Raw genomic sequence first — 18,641 nt, 5'->3', positions numbered from 1 at the left:
ATCAAACAAGCATGTCTGTCAGATAACGAGAGCGGTCAGCTCTCCCAGATGTTGGAGGGGAACAGTGAGGCCTGTGCTCTTACACCCAGACATGGTCTCCAAACAAAATCAATACCCAGCATGAAGTCCATAAAGCAGCGTCCCTACAGGCTAGCCCTTGCCAATCTGGCAAATCTCAGAAAGCAAGTTGGATAATTGAGTTGTGGAACCTTTTTATGGATGGGCTTCGTCGGTTGTCCTGATTCCAAAGAAAGATAGTGTATATCGATTCTGTGTATATCGATTCTGTGTAGACAGGAACCCGAATGCCATAAGGAGATACCTACCATCTACCGAGCATTAACGACATACTGGAATCTCTGGTAGGAGCAGCAATCTTCAATTACCTGGATCTGAACAGCGGATATTGGCAGTTGGCAATGCCAGTCAGGGCAAGACTGCCTTTGTCACCCCTCCTTCAAAATTATGCCTTTTGGTTTGAAGAACGCTACAGCCACCTTCTAAAGGCCGATGGACTGTTTATACGCCACTAAGTGTGTACATGACACTGCAACAAAATTTCCCCATGGGGACAATAAATTGAGTAAGTAAGTTCTGGGGGATCTGAGAGGAAAGTCTTGGGTATCTAGATGGAATCATAATCTACTCCTGTCACTGACCATCTGCAAGACAGTCCGTCTTCGACAGACAAATGTTATTTCTGCTTGCCAGAACTCAAGTTCCTTGGTCATGTGATTAATGCTGAGGGTATCCATGTAATCCAGCCAAAGTTGCAGCAATGCAGGAGTTCCCAATACCCAGATCCTTCAAGACTTTTCAGCACTTCCTGGGTATGGCACCACGCATTTGTGACTGACTTTTCAAAAGGCAGCAGAAACACTCAACCACCTTAAGGGAGTGAAATTGCGCTAAGTGTCTGGGTGATGTGTGTAGAGAGCACAGCAGAATGATGCCACCATCACGGCGATCCACAAGAGGCCTGTATAACGAAGACTGTCTCGCTTCAATGAAGTTCAATACTTTATCCTGAATTATAACGAAAAACTCCTAGGGGAGAGGAAAAGCAGGGCACCCATTAGCGTGTCGTCATCCCCTCTACATTGACTGAACAGATATCCAAGCGTATCATGCCAACCCAAATGAGTAGCCATCTTGGCTTTTAATAAGACCTACGGAAAACTACAGGAGGCGGCTTACTGGCCAGGCACGTGGGTTGATACCAATAAGTTTGTATAGCAGTGTGAAGTCCGCAGTTTCACATTCCTGGCAGCAGACTGAGGTGAACCATCCAATGAAATGCTGGGAATTGACCTCATGGGACCTTTTCCTCCCAGCCAGGGGACCCAGAATGAATGTTTATTGGTGGTAGTAGACATCTACACACTGTGTGGTGTTGTTTCCCCCCCACAAAGCCATTGCATCTGCCATTGCTCCAATTCTGTGAAGGGAGGTCTTTACCAGAGTCAGGATTCCAGACCAAAATCTGACCGAGGTCCGCAGTTAATAACCTTTTTGGGATAGGGGCAGCATTTTACTTTTAGATGAATTGCGTGCCCAGAGTGAACTGCCTCCTACTCTGTCCCAGATGCTAATATATACATATAATTAGTAGTTTTGGATAGCAAACACTGAAGTTTCTAAAACTGTTTGAATGATGTCTGAGTAAAACAGAACTCTTATGGCAATAGAAAACCTGAGAAATCCAACCAGGAAGTGAGACATCTGAAGTTTGTAGTTTTTCAAAGCTTTGCCTACCGAGTACACATTGAGATATGGATGAGGTTGCACTTCCACTAGATGTCAACTGTCTTGAAAGTTGAAGATTCTACTATAAAGGAGGGGCTCATGGGACCCCTTTGAGTCAGTGGTCTGGCATAGTGCCTCGGTCTCATGACGCGCGCTCCCGACAGAGTTCTCACGTTCCCGTGCTTTTTCTGAAGACAGGAATTCTCCGGTTAGAACATTGATGTTTTTTGTTAAAAACATCCTAACGATTGATTCCATACATCGTATGACATGTTTCTAAAGAACGGTAACGGAACATCGAGTTTGTGCCTGCGCCTCATGAAGATTGATTACTGGGCTGAACACGCTAACAACAAGTGGCTATTTGGACATAAATGATGGAACTTTATGGAACAAAGTAATTTGTCGAACTGGGATTCCTGGGAGTGCCTTCTGATAATCATCAAATGTAAGTGAATATTTACTGTGTTGTTTCTAACTTTGTTGATTCCAAAATGGTGGCTTTTCCTCTGGCTGTTTTGCATTCTGAGCACAGTTCTCAGATTATGCTTTTTCCGTAAAGTTTGTTTGAAATCTGACACAGCGGTTGCATTAAGGAGAAGTCTCTTTAATTCTGTGAATAACACTAGCATTTTTCAATATTTATTATGAGTATTTCTGCTAAAATCACCAGATGTTTTGGAATCAAAACATTACTGCACGTAAGGCACCAATGTAAACAGATTTTTGGATATAAATATGCACTTTATCGAACAAAACATGATGTCCTATGAGTGTCATTTGATGAAGATCAAAGGTTAGTGATTAATGTTATCTATATTTCTGCTTTTTGTGACTATCTTTGGCAGGAAAAATGGCTGTGTTTTTTCATCCTGGTCCACAGGAACTCTTCTTGGATAACTGAGGACTTCCCTGGTGTAGCAGGAACATGAACCTGCATCCTCTGTTTCTACACTGTTTCTTCATGGGGGAGGAGTGTGGCGAAATTCTGCACGGACATCACCGTGCGCTGCCACTAATAGCACATCACTATTGCAAAGCTTTGAAAAACAATCCAATCGGGTGTATCAGACAGAGACAGCAACTGCAGGCCAGAAGTCAAGTCAAGAACAGCAATACAGCTACTCATTCTTAAATCCTATTAAACACAGAATTAGTCCATGCAACTTATGTGAAAGCAAATATTTACTCTTGCCATAACAGAGTTGAATAATCAAGACATTTATGCTTTTCATTATTAAATAATTTCTCTAAACAAAATTCTGACATGTGGTATTGTCTGTAGGCCAATGACATGTTAAATTCAGGCTGTAGCAACAAAATGTGGAAATGATCGAGGGGTGAATCATTTCTGAAGGCAATGTACACAGACCACATGCGGTTCATTTCCAGATTTGTGTTTTTTTTACCCCATGGCTATTTACAAGGAAAGTGCTTTAATTACCTGCGTGGACTACTGCCTCTGCGCCATGCCCGTCTGTGGGGAGAGCGGGAACGGGACCTACTCCAGGATCCAGATCGGGAAGAGGAGTAGGAATACCGCCGCCTGGGAGGAGAACGGGACACGGAAGGAGAGGAGGAACGAGAGGAGGAACGAGAGGAGCAAGACGAGGAACTGGAGCTGCTCTTAGAGTGACGAGGCCTGTACCTGGAGGAGAGGGGGGAATCTGTCAGTGATGTCAGATTAGGATGGACTAGATATCGCCATTAGTCACATGTAAACCAATGACATCACCTTTTTGAGTGCTACATTAGTATCAGATGGGGGAGGACAGATTGAGAACTCAGTTTTCAAAACTGACATCTGTGCCCATAGCATGAACCCCCCCTCACTGACCAGAGATGAATAAGGACATTCTCATCCCGTCAGATTTAAGACTCAGTGCCATTAGAGGACACTGCCTTGCCTCGTGAGAGGGGACAAATAGATTTTAAGACAGAAACAAAGAGTGGATGAGCATCTCACCTCTTCCTGGGTGGAGAGCAAGATCTAGACTGAGAGGAGGAGGAGTGAAAGTCAGACTCCGAGTCAGTAGAACAAGGGCTGGAGGAATGGTGGATTCTCCTTTTCCTCTCGCGTCCTCCCTTTTCTTCCCTGGGGCTAGGGGAGCAGGTAATGTTGTGGTCCCGGTAGGATCTCCCTTTCTTGGGACTCATCTCCAGGGGACCAACCTGTTGCTCCTGCCTGGTGGGAGAAGCTTCAGGGGTACCCAGCACAGAGCTAGTCCTATCAGTCCTTACATCCAGGGGTAGGGGAGCCTGCTGGGTCTTCGTACACAGAGCAGGAATGAGGGTCTGGAGGGAGGGGACAGGGATCCTCTGGGGTGCCCTGGTAGTGGTGCTGCCAAGCGGCTCGATGGTGATGGCTGCTTGCTGTTTGACATTCCAGTGCTTGCCTGGCTCTTCAGCAATAGCCACAGGCTCCTTCTGAGGGAGGCAGTAGTCGTGGTCTGAGAAAGCCAGGGTGAGAGCCACCGTGTTGGTGGGAGTTATAGGGGGGCTGGGAGGCTTGCTTCGGAGCTTGTTGGCGGGCAGGGGCCTCGCGTTGATCTGGATGGCCTTGGAGGGCGATGGTTTGAGAGTCTCAGCCACTCGGTTTCTCCCAAGGAGTGCCACAGGGACCAAGGGCTTCCACATCTGGTGAGGAGGAGTAGCTGGAGGGGTCAGACCTAGAAGGAGACAGGGACAGGGAGTAGCCCACTACTGTTAAATCTGAAGCAGAATGCCTCTGGTTGTCATTTAAAGGTAAATTTTAGACCACAACAATGGATGTCAAGCATTTTACCAGGAGATACAGACAGGTGTTCCAATTACTCCATGAGTGACAGCAATTTATGTTTAGGGTGTAAACCTCTGACATGTTTTTCGTAGGTTAGTGTATAGGACGGCAGGTAAACTAGCAGTTAGTGTTTGACCTACAACCGAAAGGTAGCTGGTTCGAAGACCAGAGCAGGGCACTTAAACCCCATTTGCTTCAGGGGCACCATACTACTGTGACTGATGCTGTAAAACATTTAATTGCGCCTATCCATTGTGTGACAATAAGACATGTTTTTTTTCTGTTATTTTTTCTTATTAGCATTAGCATCGTACAGGCTGAATGGTTTATGATTAGTATTAGTAGCGTACAGGGCCCAGTTTCCCCATAGCAATGGAACTTAGGCTTCCGAGTGTTTTAACGATGCATTGTTCCTACAACGGTCGAAGATTTAGCATGCATTTCCCAAAACCATGGGAAAATAAAGTTAGTTAAGTGGGGTCGTTGGAGCATGCATCAATACCGATAGGCTCGAAAGGCAGCGCCTGCTCTCTGATCAGCTTTATCCATTCTAATCTTAACTTAATATTAGAATTAACCCACAATACTAACGACGGATCAGCTCCTAGAGATATCGCCTATGGCAACAAATATCAACTTCGTAGTTATCGGCAGTCAGACAGATCATCTTGATTCTATGTTTAGCGGAGATTTGTGCATGAAGTGACGCAGTAGGGAGAAGAAAAAAATAAAATAAAATATTTAAAAAAATAAAACAAATATTGAATTATGAACTTAGCCTTAAGATGTTTTGGGAAACTAGGCCCGGCTGACTGGTGTGCGATGAGCTTTAGGCAGTGTACAGGGCGATTAATACACTTAAAATCCTGGCGTTGCATAAATCATGCTCTACCAACTGAGCCATGCATGACCATTGGTGTATGACTAGCATTAGCAATGTACAATCAGCATTACAGTGTACAGACTGATTGGTGTGTGATTAGCATTGTACTGGGCGATTGGGATTCCACTAGATTTCAGCCACAAAGTCAAAATTGTCTATATGGGGGAGAAAAAAATGTAAAGGGCTTTGGTCACAATTGAAGGTTAGTCATAAAGTTAGCAGTGTGGTTAGGTTTAAAACAGATTGACAAGTTACATTTTAGAAATAGACAGGGTTTACTACCGTGGCAACTAGTGACGACCGGGTGATTGGTTTATGATTAGCAGAATACAGTTAGCATTAGCAGCTGACAGGGTGCTTAGTACCGTAGCCCTTACCTGCAGTGCTTGCCAGGTCATGTGCGCCGACTCTCTCCACAACTGTCCTGTCACATGGCCGCTCCACACTACAAAAGAAACAAAAACACACACCTTGAACACTGCATCATTGAACAGGTACACTTCTAAGACGAAGTGTAAGGCTATGCCCAGAAGCCACACAGACTAGGACAGTAGAACAATTGGGTTGCTGGGGGGGAAGAAGATTATTTTATTTTATCCAAAAAACAAGCTAAATGGTGGATCCCTTGGCCCATTGTGTGGTAAGACAAAGGTCTTCAGTGTGCGGTAGGTCTCAAGATAATATATGCATACAAAGTACCCACACGCACCCAGAGCAGCATGGGGCTGTAGGGTAACTCACCTAGAGTTTCCTACAGCTGCTGCTCTACCAGATACCTCCAGAACATACTGCTCCTCTTTAGCTGGAGAGAGGGAAGAGAAGGAATGAGTCAAATCAAGGGAAGGAGGAGAGGTCAGTAAAGTAACATGCTCACCTTTCACCAACCCATTCATAGGCATTCGTTTCCATAATAACATTTTGATTTTGGGCTAGATCTACACGTTTCAGCCATTATGCTAGGTAGGCCTGGACCAGTCAGTGGCAGTGCCAACACACACACACACATCTGGCCAGTTGTTTTAGCTGGGGCCTGTACATCCAGCCGGACAAAGGCAGTGGTCAAAGTTAAATGGATCTGCGGACAAGGCAGAATTCCAGCTCAGTGGACATGTCCGCATAGCAGCCACCCTGACTATGCAGCACCTTATTTTAAAGGCACAGTAGCAATAGTATCAAATGTGAACCCAATTTCCCCCCCTTGTAGGGCTGGACAAAAATGGCCAAAATATAATATATTCAAAGATATCTATGACTATATTTTTCATAGTAAGAGAGTAACAGGTTTTTGAATAATTAAACAGGCAAACTGCACCCATGTAACTTGCAAAATGCATCATGAGATGGCAAATTTTTGTATTTTGAAAGTTACATGCCATCTTGAAAACTAGATTGCTGACATGCAAAACATTTGGGGAATATCAACAATTGACTAATGAAAACATAACAATTTGAGTGGACTTTTTCTTTAAGTTCTAAATAGCAGTAGTTCAGGACCCTGGGATGGCAACACAATTTCAATGGGGCCTTCGCCCCGCTGAACAGTATAAAATAAATATAACTTCAACCAAAAATCAACATTTGTTATAACTTGCACTGTCCCCACATAGGGCTGCATGATAGATATGGGCAAATAATCTAGACCGAGTTTATTGGTGAACTGCTGTAAATCATGGAAACGTAATTGTAAAATCAGATGGAAAATAATGGGCAGCACTTAGGCTATATTGTTGTTTGACATGCCAGAGAGGAATTGTGCCAGGGTAGGAAGCAAAATCTTGGACCACACACACAAGATTACTGCTACCAAGGATTCCCTTTTCCAAGCTATAAGGAGGGTGCTCTAGCAAACAAACAGCAAAGACCTGAGGACACCATCCAACCTGGAACTGAGTGAGTAGTGTTGTCTAATGCCATTTTGAAATCAAAGAAAGAACATAAAATAAATACGTTACGATATACACTGCTCAAAAAAAATAAAAAGGGAACACCCCCCAATAAAAGGAGTGGTTCTGCAGGTGGTGACCAGACCACTTCAGTTCCTATGCTTCCTGGCTGATGTTTGTCACTTTTGAATGCTGGCGGTGCTTTCACTCGTGGTAGCATGAGACAGAGTCTACAACCCACACAAGTGGCTCAGGTAATGCAGCTCATCCAGGATGGCACATCAATGCGAGCTGTGGTAAGAAGGTTTGCTGTGTCTGTCAGCGTAGTGTCCAGAGCATGGAGGCGCTACCAGGAGACAGGCCAGTACATCAGGAGGCGTGGAGGAGGCCATAGGAGGGCAACAACCCAGCAGCAGGACCGCTACCTCCGCCTTTGTGCAAGGAGGAGCAGGAGGAGCACTGCCAGGGCCCTGCAAAATGACCAGCAGGCAACAAATGTGCATGTGTCTGCTCAAACAGTCAGAAACAGACACCATGAGGGTGGTATGAGGGCCCGACGTCCACAGGTGGGGGTTGTGCTTACAGCCCAACACCGTACAGGACGTTTGGCATTTGCCAGAGAACACAAAGATTGGCAAATTCGCCACTGGCGCCCTGTGCTCTTCACAGATGAAAGCAGGTTCACACTGAGCACATGTGACAGAGTCTGGAGACGCCCTGGAGAACGTTCTGCTGCCTGCAACATCCTCCAGCATGACCGGTTTGGCAGTGGGTCAGTCATTTCTTTGGGGGGGGGCGCACAGTCCTCCATGTGCTCGCCTGCCTGCCATTAGGTACCGAGATGAGATCCTCAGACCCCGTGAGACCATATGCTGGTGCGGTTGGCCCTGGGTTCATCTTAATGCAAAACCATGCTAGACCTCATATGGCTGGAGTGTGTCAGCAGTTCCTGCAAGAGGAAGGCATTGATGCTATGGACTGGCCCGCCGGTTCCACAGACCTGAATCCAATTGAGCACATCTGGGACATCATGTCTCGCTCCAGCCACCAACGCCACAGACTGTCCAGGATGCTTTAGTCCAGGACTGGGAGGAGATCCCTCAGGAGACCATCCGCCACCTCATCAGGAGCAAGTCCAGGCGTTGTAGGGAGGTCATACAGGCACTGAGCCTCATTTTGACTTGTTTTAAAGACATTACAAAGTTAGAGCCACCTATAGTGTGGTTTTCTACTTTAATTTTGTGTGACTCCAAATCCAGACCTCCATGGGTTGATAAATTTGATTTCCATTGATCATTTGTGTGTGATTTTGTTGTCAGCACATTAAACTATGCAATGAAAAAAGTATTTAATCAGAATATTTTATTCATTCAAATCTAGGATGTGTTATTTTAGTGTTCCCTTTATTTTTTGACCAGTGTATTTTACTTTATAGGGACTGAATGCTGAGTTAAGGCAGCCAAGCTTGCTAGGACAGATCCGATACAACTATTGTTCAAGAAATCGGCTTCCAGAAATATGGCTCTCCCAAGTGGGTGTGACACCTACTCCCGATGCCTGAAACTGGTGCTTGGATTCCACCTGGCAATCTGCTCACAGTCTGATTTGCTGGTCTTCAGCATTAAAAACTCAAATAGCTCTTTGTTGACAATTGCTGGGTTCTATTGTCCTCCATCAGAACTGTACCCTAGCTGCCCAAAGCGCTCTCCTGGCCCCTTACACTAGCTCTGAATGTGTCCTGCTAGGTGACCGAAACTGGGATATGCTTAAACCACCTGACCAAGTCCTAAAGCAATGGGTCCCCGTAAATCTCAGATTACCAAAATCACACATGGTATGACTTCCATACCCAGAAAAGGCTACTCAGTGTTATCCTCCTGTTTTCTGTAATGACCTTAAATGGTGACTGCCTGCAGGGAGAAACTGAGTCGAGGTGCTAAAAGGAACTCCTGAAACTTGACCCCCACCCCCCAAAAAGAAACATCTGGCTCAGATCTTTTAGACCCTTTTATAGTCCCGTACACCTTTAAATTCAACCTCCAGCTGCATACCCCCTCTAGCACCATGGTCAGCACACTCAAATGTTTGTTTGTTTGTTGCCATCATTGTAAGCCTGCCACGCATACTATACACTGATTAAAACATAAGAATGAGCGTGTTTTCCCATGAGCCGGGTTGTGACAGCTCTTATAGGACCGGGGCACAAAATCAATAATTACGCTCTTTATTTAACCATCTTACATATAAAACATGATTTGTTCACCGGAAATTGTGAGTAACTCCCCACAGGTTAATGAGAAGGGTGTGCTTGAAAGGATGCACATAACTCTGCAGTGTCGGTTGTATTGGAGTGTCTGTCTTAAAATCAGTTTCCACATAGTCTGCCTTTAGTTTAAGCAAGTAAGGGCAGAGAATCCACTCAGATAGGTACATGGTTGCAAAGGGCACCAGTGTCTTAACAGCACGATTTGCCAAGGCAGGATACTCTGAGGGCAGCTCCATCCAGAAATTACACAGTGGCTTCTGACAAAATGTTCACAGAACCACTTGTTGCAATTTCGATGAGACGCTCTTGTTCAGATATCGGTAAGTGGCCAGAAGGCATGAAAGGGATAACGAATCCAGTTGTGTCATCTGATTCGGGAAAGTACCTGCGTAATTGCGCACCCAACTCACTCAGGTGCTTCACTATAATCACATGACATTGTCCGGAAGTGGGAGTTAATTTGCACAAAATAAATCACACAATAATGGAAAGACCTGTGTATCGTCCTTGTTAATGCAGACAGAGAAGAGCTCCAACTTCTTAATCATGGCCTCAATTTTGTGCCGCACATTGAATATAGTTGGAGTCCCTGCAATCCTAGATTCAGATCATTCAGGTGAGAAAAAACAATCACCCAGATAGGCCAGTCGTGTGAGAAACTCGTCATCATGCAAGCGGTCAGAAATAAATTATGGTCTGTAAAGAAAACTAAGCTTGTCTCTGAATTTTAAAAAACATGTCAATACTTTGCCCCTTGATAACCAGCGCACTTCTGTATGTTGTAAAAGCGTTACATGGTCGCTGCCCAAATCATTGCATAGTGCAGAAAATACACACGAGTTCAGGGGCCTTGCTTTAAAAGTTAACCATTTTCACTGTAGTGTCCAAGCATCTTTCAAGCTGTCAGGTATTATTTTAGCAGCAAGAGCCTCGGTGGATGCTGTAGTGTACCCAAGTTGCGTCGGGAGCAACTGCTTGCCCGCACATTACCACTCCACCATGTCTCCCTGTCATGGCTTTTTTACCATCAGTACAGATACTAAACACATCTTGACCACCAAAGTCCAGTTGATGTCACAAAGCTGTCCAGTACTTTAAAAATATCCTCTCCTGTTGTCCAGAAGAGGATGTCTTCCTTAATTGACCACCCAAAAATGTAACAGACATTCCAGGAGCTGTGCCAGGCCCGCCACATCTGTTGACTCATCCAGTTTTAATGCATCTAAAATCACTTGCTTGTATGTGACACAGCAATTGTTTCAAAACATCTATGTCACTGATGAATCATGAAACTTGTTTGAGGCCTTCTCCCCCTAGCATTGTCCCAGCCATATCCGCGGCATGAGGAAGAATTAAGTCCTCAACAATAGTACGAGGCTTCCCTGTCCTAGCCACTCGGTAGCTCACCATATAAAGACACTTCTAGCCCCTTAAATAGTATGTGTTGCTTTTATACACACATCTTACTCGAAAGCAGTCTTAATTCTCTCACAAAACTCCATGGCTTATTTTCCTAATTGGCAAGTTGTTTCTAAAGGCCTGCACAAGAGTGAAGGTTTCATCGGGTTGAGAGTACTTTTGCACATGTAACACACTGTGGCTGAGGAATGGCCCTCCTCCCATTATAAGTGAACCCCTAAATCAATGCAGTTCTCATTTGCGCCTCTGATGGTCCAACGTCCGTCTGTTCGGTGCTTTCCGGGGAAGGGGGCAGTAGCTCTTCGGCTGCATCAGATTCACAACTGTCAGTGTCCATGCTAGCTGGGCGAACAACAAAATGTAGAATTACTGACGCCAGCATTGGACGTGCTCGTGGAAGCAGAACTTGTCGTCAACAGGTGCACCACTGCTGGTATGTCTATGGGCCTTTTAACCATTTATCAATTTAAGAAAACGGAATGAGCAGCAGCTACATATGGACCGTTAGCGGAATTCCCGTGAGAGTAACGGTTAATGTGATAGGATGTTAATTATTTGACTAGGCTACCTGTATTTGACATTGTGTTATTTCGCTGAACACTAGACGTTTCACTGCCAGAAATAAAATTAAACTGAGGCCCCACAGGGGGAAAAAAACCCACATGTATAGCCCCCAATGGAAAATATAAATTGACTATTTGAAAATGTGAAGTACTTGTATTGTATTTTTAAAACGTGAATCACATTTTTATTTGCTGGACCCATGACGGCATTGCACGTACACCAGTTTGGGAATACCAGCGGTAGACCATTCCATTCTTGGAGTATTGGTGTCTGAGGTGTCTTTGGCCTGGTTTGCTAACTACCCATGTCAAAAGAGTACAGTGTATAAAGTCAGAACATCAGTCTCCGCCACTACCTGTCACCAAGGGAGTACCCCCAAGGCTTGATCCTCGGCCCCACGCTTTTCTCAATTTACTTCAACATAGCTCAGGCAGTAGGAACATTTATATGTAGATTGTCTTATATTCAGCTGGCCCCTCCCCGGATTTTGTGTTAAACACTCAAAGCTTTGTGTCCAACAAGCTTTCTCTGCCCTTAACCTTGTTCAGAACACCTCCAAAACAGAAGGCCATGTGGTTTGGTAAGAAGAACAAACCCTCAGGAGGTAGTAGTCACACCTGTGGGGAGAGGGGCGGAGCTTGAGGTAGTCACCTCATACAAGTACTTGGGGGTATGGTACACTGTCCTTCTCTCAGCACAAAGCTGCAGGCTAAAGTTAAATCTAGACCTGGTTTCCTCTTTCGTAATCACTCCTTTCACCCCAGTTGCCAAAACCAACCCTGATTCAGATGACCATCATACCCATGCTAGATTATGGAGACAATTCATAGAATGGCAGGTAAGGGTGCTCGAGTGCCTAGATGGGCTTTACCATTCTGCCATCAGATTCACAACCAGTTCTCCTTATAGGACACATCACTGCATTCTATACTCTTCTGTAAACCGGTCATTTCCATATACCCATCACAAAACCCAAAGGTGTATGCTTATTTATAAAACTCGCTTAGGCCTCACTTCCCCCCCTATCCGAGATGCCTACTGCAGCCCCATCCACCTGCCAGTCACATTCTGTTAAAAGGTCCCCACAGCACACATCCCTGGGTCACTTCTCAGTGACCGGAACAAGCTGCAAACAGTCAAACTGGACAGTTCTCCCTCATTTAAATTTGTACCTCGTCAGCTCGGGGATTTGATCGTGCAACCTTTCGGTTACTAGTCCAACGTGCTAACCACTAGGCTACCTACTGACAGTTGTGGCTGCTTTGCGTATGTATTGTCTTTACCTTCTTACCCTTTGTACCCAATGTTTGTACCATGTTGCCATCTTGGTTTGCTACCATGCTGTGTCAACTTTAGGTTAATGTAGCGTTGTCTCGTGGTGGTGCGCTGTGTCCTATATTCTTTATTTTTTCATCCCTGCCCGTCCCCACAGAAAGCCTTTTGGTTGGCCGTTATTGTAAAAAATAATTTAACCGACATTCCTAGTTTAAAAAAATAATAAAAGACGTTGCTTGCTAGCTCTTTAACTAAACATTCATGCTTGGGCTATTCAGCTGATTGTGCAATGTTATCTTCTAAATCATGCTGCTCTAGGCCTACACCAGCACTTAAAATCACACTTCTAGCTAGCTACGTTTACATTTGGCTAACCATATTTACTTAAGCCACAACATGCTAAGAAAAGAAAGCCTTCTGCAGACTTAAGAGCTACTTTGAACAAAAATAAAAAGGCAATATGAAACAATTCAAAGATCTGAGTCACAGTTCATAAGGAAATATGTCAATTGAAATCAATTCATTAGGCTGTAATCTATAGATTTCACATGACTGGGAATAGAGATATGCATCTGTTGGTCACAGATGCTTAAAAACAAGTTAGAGGCGTGGATCAGAAAACCAGTCAGTATATGGTGACCACCATTTGCATCATGTAGCGCTACACATCTCCTTTATGCATCGAGTGAATCAGGCTGTTGATTGTGTCTTGTGGAATGTTGTCCCACTCTTCAATGGCTGTGCGAATTTGCTGGATAATGGCGGGAACTGGAACACACTGCCATACACATTGAGCCAGAGCATCCCAAACATGCTAAATGGGGACATGCCTGGTGAGTATGCTGCCATGGAAGAATTGGGCCATTTTTCAGCTTCCAGGAATTTTGAACAAATCCTTGCGACACTGGGCCATTCATTATCATGCTAAACCATGAGGTGATGGCGGCAGATGAATGGCTCGACAACGGGCTTCTGGATCGCATCACAGAATCTGAGTATTCAAATTCATCCATAAAATCTAGTACAGTTGAAACAGACTCCTACGTGAAGAGCACACTTCCCCAGCGTGCCAGTGGCCATCTAAGTTTAGTTTGCCTGGCAAGACGAGCATACAGAGGAGCTTCAGTTTGTGCAGAAACTCTTCAGTTGTGCAAACCCAGTTTCATCAGCTGTCCGGGTGGCTGGTCTCACACCAACCATCCCGCAGGTAGAGCCAGATGGAGGTTCTGGGCTAGCGTGGTTACACATGGTTTATGGTTGAGGCCAGTTGGACGTATTGCCAAATTCCTTAAAACGATATTGGAAGCAACTTGCGGTAGAGAAATTAACAGTACATTCTCTGCCAACAGCTCGGGTGTCAGCATGCCAAATGCACGCTCCCTCAACTTGAGACATCAATGACATTGTGTTGTGTGACAAGTGTACATTTTAGTGTCCTTTTATTATCCCCAGCACAAGGTGCACCTGCGTCATGATCATGCTATTTAATCAGCTCCTTAGTATGCCACACCTGTCAAATGGATGTATTATCTTGGCAAAGGAGAAATGCTCACTCACAGGGATATAAACAAATGTGCACTAAATGAGAAAAAAAGCTTGTGCATATGGAAAAATTGTAGTGTTATATCAGTTAATGAAACCAACACTTAACATGTTGTATTTATGTTTTTTCTGCAGTGTAATCGTGTAATTATACAATGCTTGGAAGCAGCATCGGTGTCACCGACATCTTGTTTCTTCTGACCATGCAGACTGAATGGCAAGTGAAGTGCTCGTGACTCCGTAGTTGAGCAACATGCTCCCCTTGAGTGATGGGGCAGGGCTACGACATGCAGGAGAACAGGGTGAGACTCGACTTGCAGGAAGCAAAAAGTAAACTATAAAAATGGACATATGCGATGGAGTTGGGCATCACATTAACAAACCATATGTTGAAATACCATTATAGAAGACACGGTAAAACCCAAACCGGTCAGCGCATCAATAACGTTATATAGTTAAATAGGTATAACGCCTAGCCCTACCCCCTTGGGGAAAATAAATGACAGCCTCATTAAAAGGTTAGAACATCAAAACCCATCTCCTGAAACAGCCATAGCCCATGTTAACAACTTTCACCTCAATGTTTGAACTTGAATACCAATACTTTAACGCGAAGTGGGCACTTAACTAGGTAAGACTTACCATGTTCATTATTCACATGCAGAATACATCACAAATCATGTAACCAAACATGAACTCAGAACTAGGGATGGGCGTTTGAAAGAAAAGTAATACTCAAATAATGGGGGGGGGGGACTGATATCCAGAATACATGATTTTATTTCATTTTTTACTTCTGTTTTTAACCTGAGCACAAAGGGAGAGACTCCAGCTCTGCTGCTGCGGGGGAAGGACCGGATGGTGTGTGAGAAATGCGAGTGGAGCTGACAGGAGGGAAATAGACATGCAGCTATGCCAGCTCGTCAAAGACTATTTAAACTGGCTAACTTGCAGCAGCCACAATGTTAGTCATCATCCCATTTGACAGTGCCCACCTTGACTGCGTCAAATCGGCGTAACCTCAAGAAGCTAGCTAGCTAAACTAGCCAGGCTATATATTGCTGTGCTTTCTCCTTAACTCATATCACAGCCTACCTGCTGGTTGCTTGTTGTCGAAGCTACATTTTTATTCCATCATTTAAATTCCACCTTGCATTGTAGTAGTGATCACTTCATTTGAAACCGGCTACATGCATGAAGGCTGAGGCGCACATTATAGGCTACTACATTCCAAAGTCGTTTTATTTAATAAAACAAGTCATGGTATATCCTAATATGTAACATCAAATGGATATTTTAAATCAAAGAAAATGAGTGTCAATCCACAATGAAAACCCATCTAGATAAGCAAAAACGTTGAAAACCAAGCCAAGCTACTTACCTGCGCCAAAACACACAAGACATTGAGCACATTGCAGATGGACCTGCAAAGTCCAATGTTTGTCAGCCGTCAACTTCGCAAGGTGCCCGTTCTTAACCGTGGGAGTCCTGGCACGCAAATCCTCCACACCATACAGGGCCAGAGATAGCCCTGCAACCCTATACGCCTCCACTATACAGTCCAGTGAAAGTGATCCTGGTGACAGATTTAGTCTAGTACTACTGAACTGGCGGACCCACTGAGCTGTTAGCCAACAGCAAGTCAGGTGTTAGCTAACACCAAAACCATTAGGCCCACTATCATGCTCGAGGAGTAAGGGCTACGTGGATTACATTTTCAGCGAGGAAGAAACAATTAACGCAAAATTCCCAACTTTTCTAACAGACTGTCTTGTTCAATAAACAGTGGGTTATTCGTTATAGATTAACTAATGCCAAAGAAACAGAAATGTGAAAGAAATGTAGAGTGAAGAAATTTGGCAGTCATTTTTGATAACGGTGTCCCCTACAGCCAGAGAGAACGCATGTGTTAATACTCAGTATCACTCACCTTGAGTCTCTTCAAACTGCTCCAGCAGGCTGGTGAGGTCAGCAGCTTCAATACCTGTGAGATAACAGAACCACTCAGCACTATACAAATAAACCACAAACTGTGGCAAGGATAAACACATTTAAGCAACCAGAGGATCAGTACAGTAGTATATGTCCAGTATGTCCACTCACCAATTTCACTGGTGAATGCCTCTATCAGCTCCTGAGTAGGGCTCTTGGCTTTGGGGGCCTCCTGGGCTGTAGTACACCTCACTGCAGGTTTGGAGGACTGGGTAGTGGAGGGTTTGGCTGGGGTAGACCCAGGAGTGACTGTAGGCAGCTCAGGCATCTTAGGCCGGGGCAGAGTAACTACTCCCTTCTGGAGAGTAGTAGCCACCTTCAAAGGAGCCGCAGGGGAAGGTTTCTGAACAGAAACAGCAGCAGCGTTGGTGGTGCAGTTGAACGTTTTCTCAAGTAGAGCACCAGCGACAGGGGTGGGTTTTTGGGCTATAGTAGCAATTAGGGCGGGCCTGTTGGCAGCTGTAGTGGTTTTAGAAGAGGCTCCACTGGAGCTCTGAGATTTGATAAGGACCACAGTCTTGGAGGGTAGCTGGGACTGGAGCTGGGGATTTGTAAGTCCAGGATGGGGGGCCTGGGGTATATTACGCTTCACAAAAGGGTTCTGGGGTGGTGGGGGTACTACACTCACAGTACTGGATGAAGGCACAACGGAGATGGGGGATTGGCTAGCTTTAGCTGGCTGTTGAGTAGGAACAGTCGCTTGCTGGGGAGGGGTTATAGGGGATGCATTTGCACTAGAAGCCTTGGTTGGGGAAGAGGATTTGGAGGCCAGCATGTAAGCAGGAGGCACAAGCAGAGCTTCAGGTGTTGGAGGTGCTCCTGGTCCCATGGGCTGCCAGGCCGCTTTCACCTCCACCCCAGTAAACCCTGGGGAGGGGTGGGGGCGACGGGGGTCTCTGGAAGAGGGGATGGGGAGGCAGGGGATAGGGGGCAACTCGGTAGGGGCATCAGGGAGGCTGGGCCACTTGGTGCTCTGGTCCTCTGGTCTCTCTAAGGGGGCCGGTTTCTTCTGCTGCCGCAGCAGCCGGTACTGCTGGAGGGACAGGGGCTTAGGCTTGGGCTCAATAGCCTGGGAGGCCTTAATGGGCTTTGGGATAACCTGGGGGGCCGCTAGAGAGGCACTGTTGGACTGCATTATTGCCTGGGGGGCAACTGACACAGGTCGTTCACTTGGGTTAAGCGCCTGGGGTGCTGCAGGGTTGATTGTCATTGCCTGGGGGGCTGTTGGGTTAGCTGCAGAAGCTAGAAGGCTTTGAGGCTTCTCGCAGCCTGTGGTTGTTTGGGGGAGTTTCTTTGGGGTCATAGTCACTGGCAACAGGTCAGAGGCCATGACCTTCAACACATGGTCTGAGGCAGGGATGACCTTAACGCTGCGGTGTGTGGATAGTGTTAAGGTTGTGACTTCCACATGGCTCTGTCGCTGTACGTGTTGTGTTTCGCCAGCATGCGTTGCTCTCGTCTTCTGTTTTGGGGCTTCGGGGGCGGCCATAGATATGGCAGAAGAAAACATCTCTTTGTCCTTTTTCTCTGGTCTGGTCGTCTCTTTGATGGGCTTCCGGGACGAGGATTCCTGGGCGGCGCCCCTATGGGACGCGCTCCTCAGGACCCTCCCCTCTGCCTGGGCAGGCTCAGGGGTGACCTCAGCAGGTGACCGCTTCACTTTGTTTTTCCGTTTCTTTTTCCTTCGAGACAAACATCTTTCTACAGTCTCCTCCTTTGGTCTCCTGTAGATAACATTCTCACCACTTGCTTTTGCCCTCAGGGTCTCGGCAGGGTCAGCCACCTTTGCTGCGTCATCGTCAACTACGACATCATTCGCCGACTCAGACTCTGGCGTCTCCAACATATCCACTTCAGAAATTTCATCTGGAAACCTCTGCTCCGCTTTGAATGAGTCTTCTACTCCCGGCAAGGAGAGAGAGAGATGAGCATAAGGGATGCCCATATCTGGGATGGCAAATATAGTCTCGCCATGCTCTCCATGTTCGACCACTTCCAGCAGTATCCCTTCCTCCGCCAGCAGCCGTTCTTCCCCTTCATCCTCCACGCACACTGCCATGCAATAGGGGTGCATGTGTCTGACCAGCTCTCCTAGATTCACTGACATGCTCTCTCCATCCATGTGCTGCTCCAGAGGCAGGGACAGGCCACCCCAGGTCAGGAGCTCTTGCTCTGATGACGAGGGTTGTCTGTCTGGGCTCAGGGAGGGAGAACAAGCCTCTGCGTCCTCTTCCTCCTCTCCGTCACTCCTCTGGACAGACTCCTGTGTCCTGGGGAGACTCTAAATAAAGA

At 45.8% G+C, this 18,641-nt stretch overlaps 1 protein-coding gene across 1 annotated transcript in view; it reads right to left on the bottom strand.

The window, feature by feature from the left end:
• Positions 1-18,641, bottom strand: part of LOC118369470 (peroxisome proliferator-activated receptor gamma coactivator-related protein 1-like) — a 43,288-nt gene that overhangs the window by 7,596 nt on the left and 17,051 nt on the right. Inside the window, exons 5-10 of the mRNA XM_035753869.2 lie at positions 16,461-18,630; positions 16,288-16,341; positions 6,150-6,210; positions 5,786-5,853; positions 3,713-4,415; positions 3,191-3,394 (exon numbers count right to left, since the gene is read on the bottom strand). Coding sequence (XP_035609762.1) covers positions 3,191-3,394; positions 3,713-4,415; positions 5,786-5,853; positions 6,150-6,210; positions 16,288-16,341; positions 16,461-18,630 — 3,260 coding nt within the window. The remainder of the gene's footprint in view (positions 1-3,190; positions 3,395-3,712; positions 4,416-5,785; positions 5,854-6,149; positions 6,211-16,287; positions 16,342-16,460; positions 18,631-18,641) is intronic.

This window comes from Oncorhynchus keta, chromosome 36, assembly GCF_023373465.1.
Source record: "Oncorhynchus keta strain PuntledgeMale-10-30-2019 chromosome 36, Oket_V2, whole genome shotgun sequence".
Classification (NCBI taxonomy): Eukaryota; Metazoa; Chordata; class Actinopteri; order Salmoniformes; family Salmonidae; genus Oncorhynchus; species Oncorhynchus keta.
This window is presented reverse-complemented; position numbering and strand designations above follow the sequence as displayed.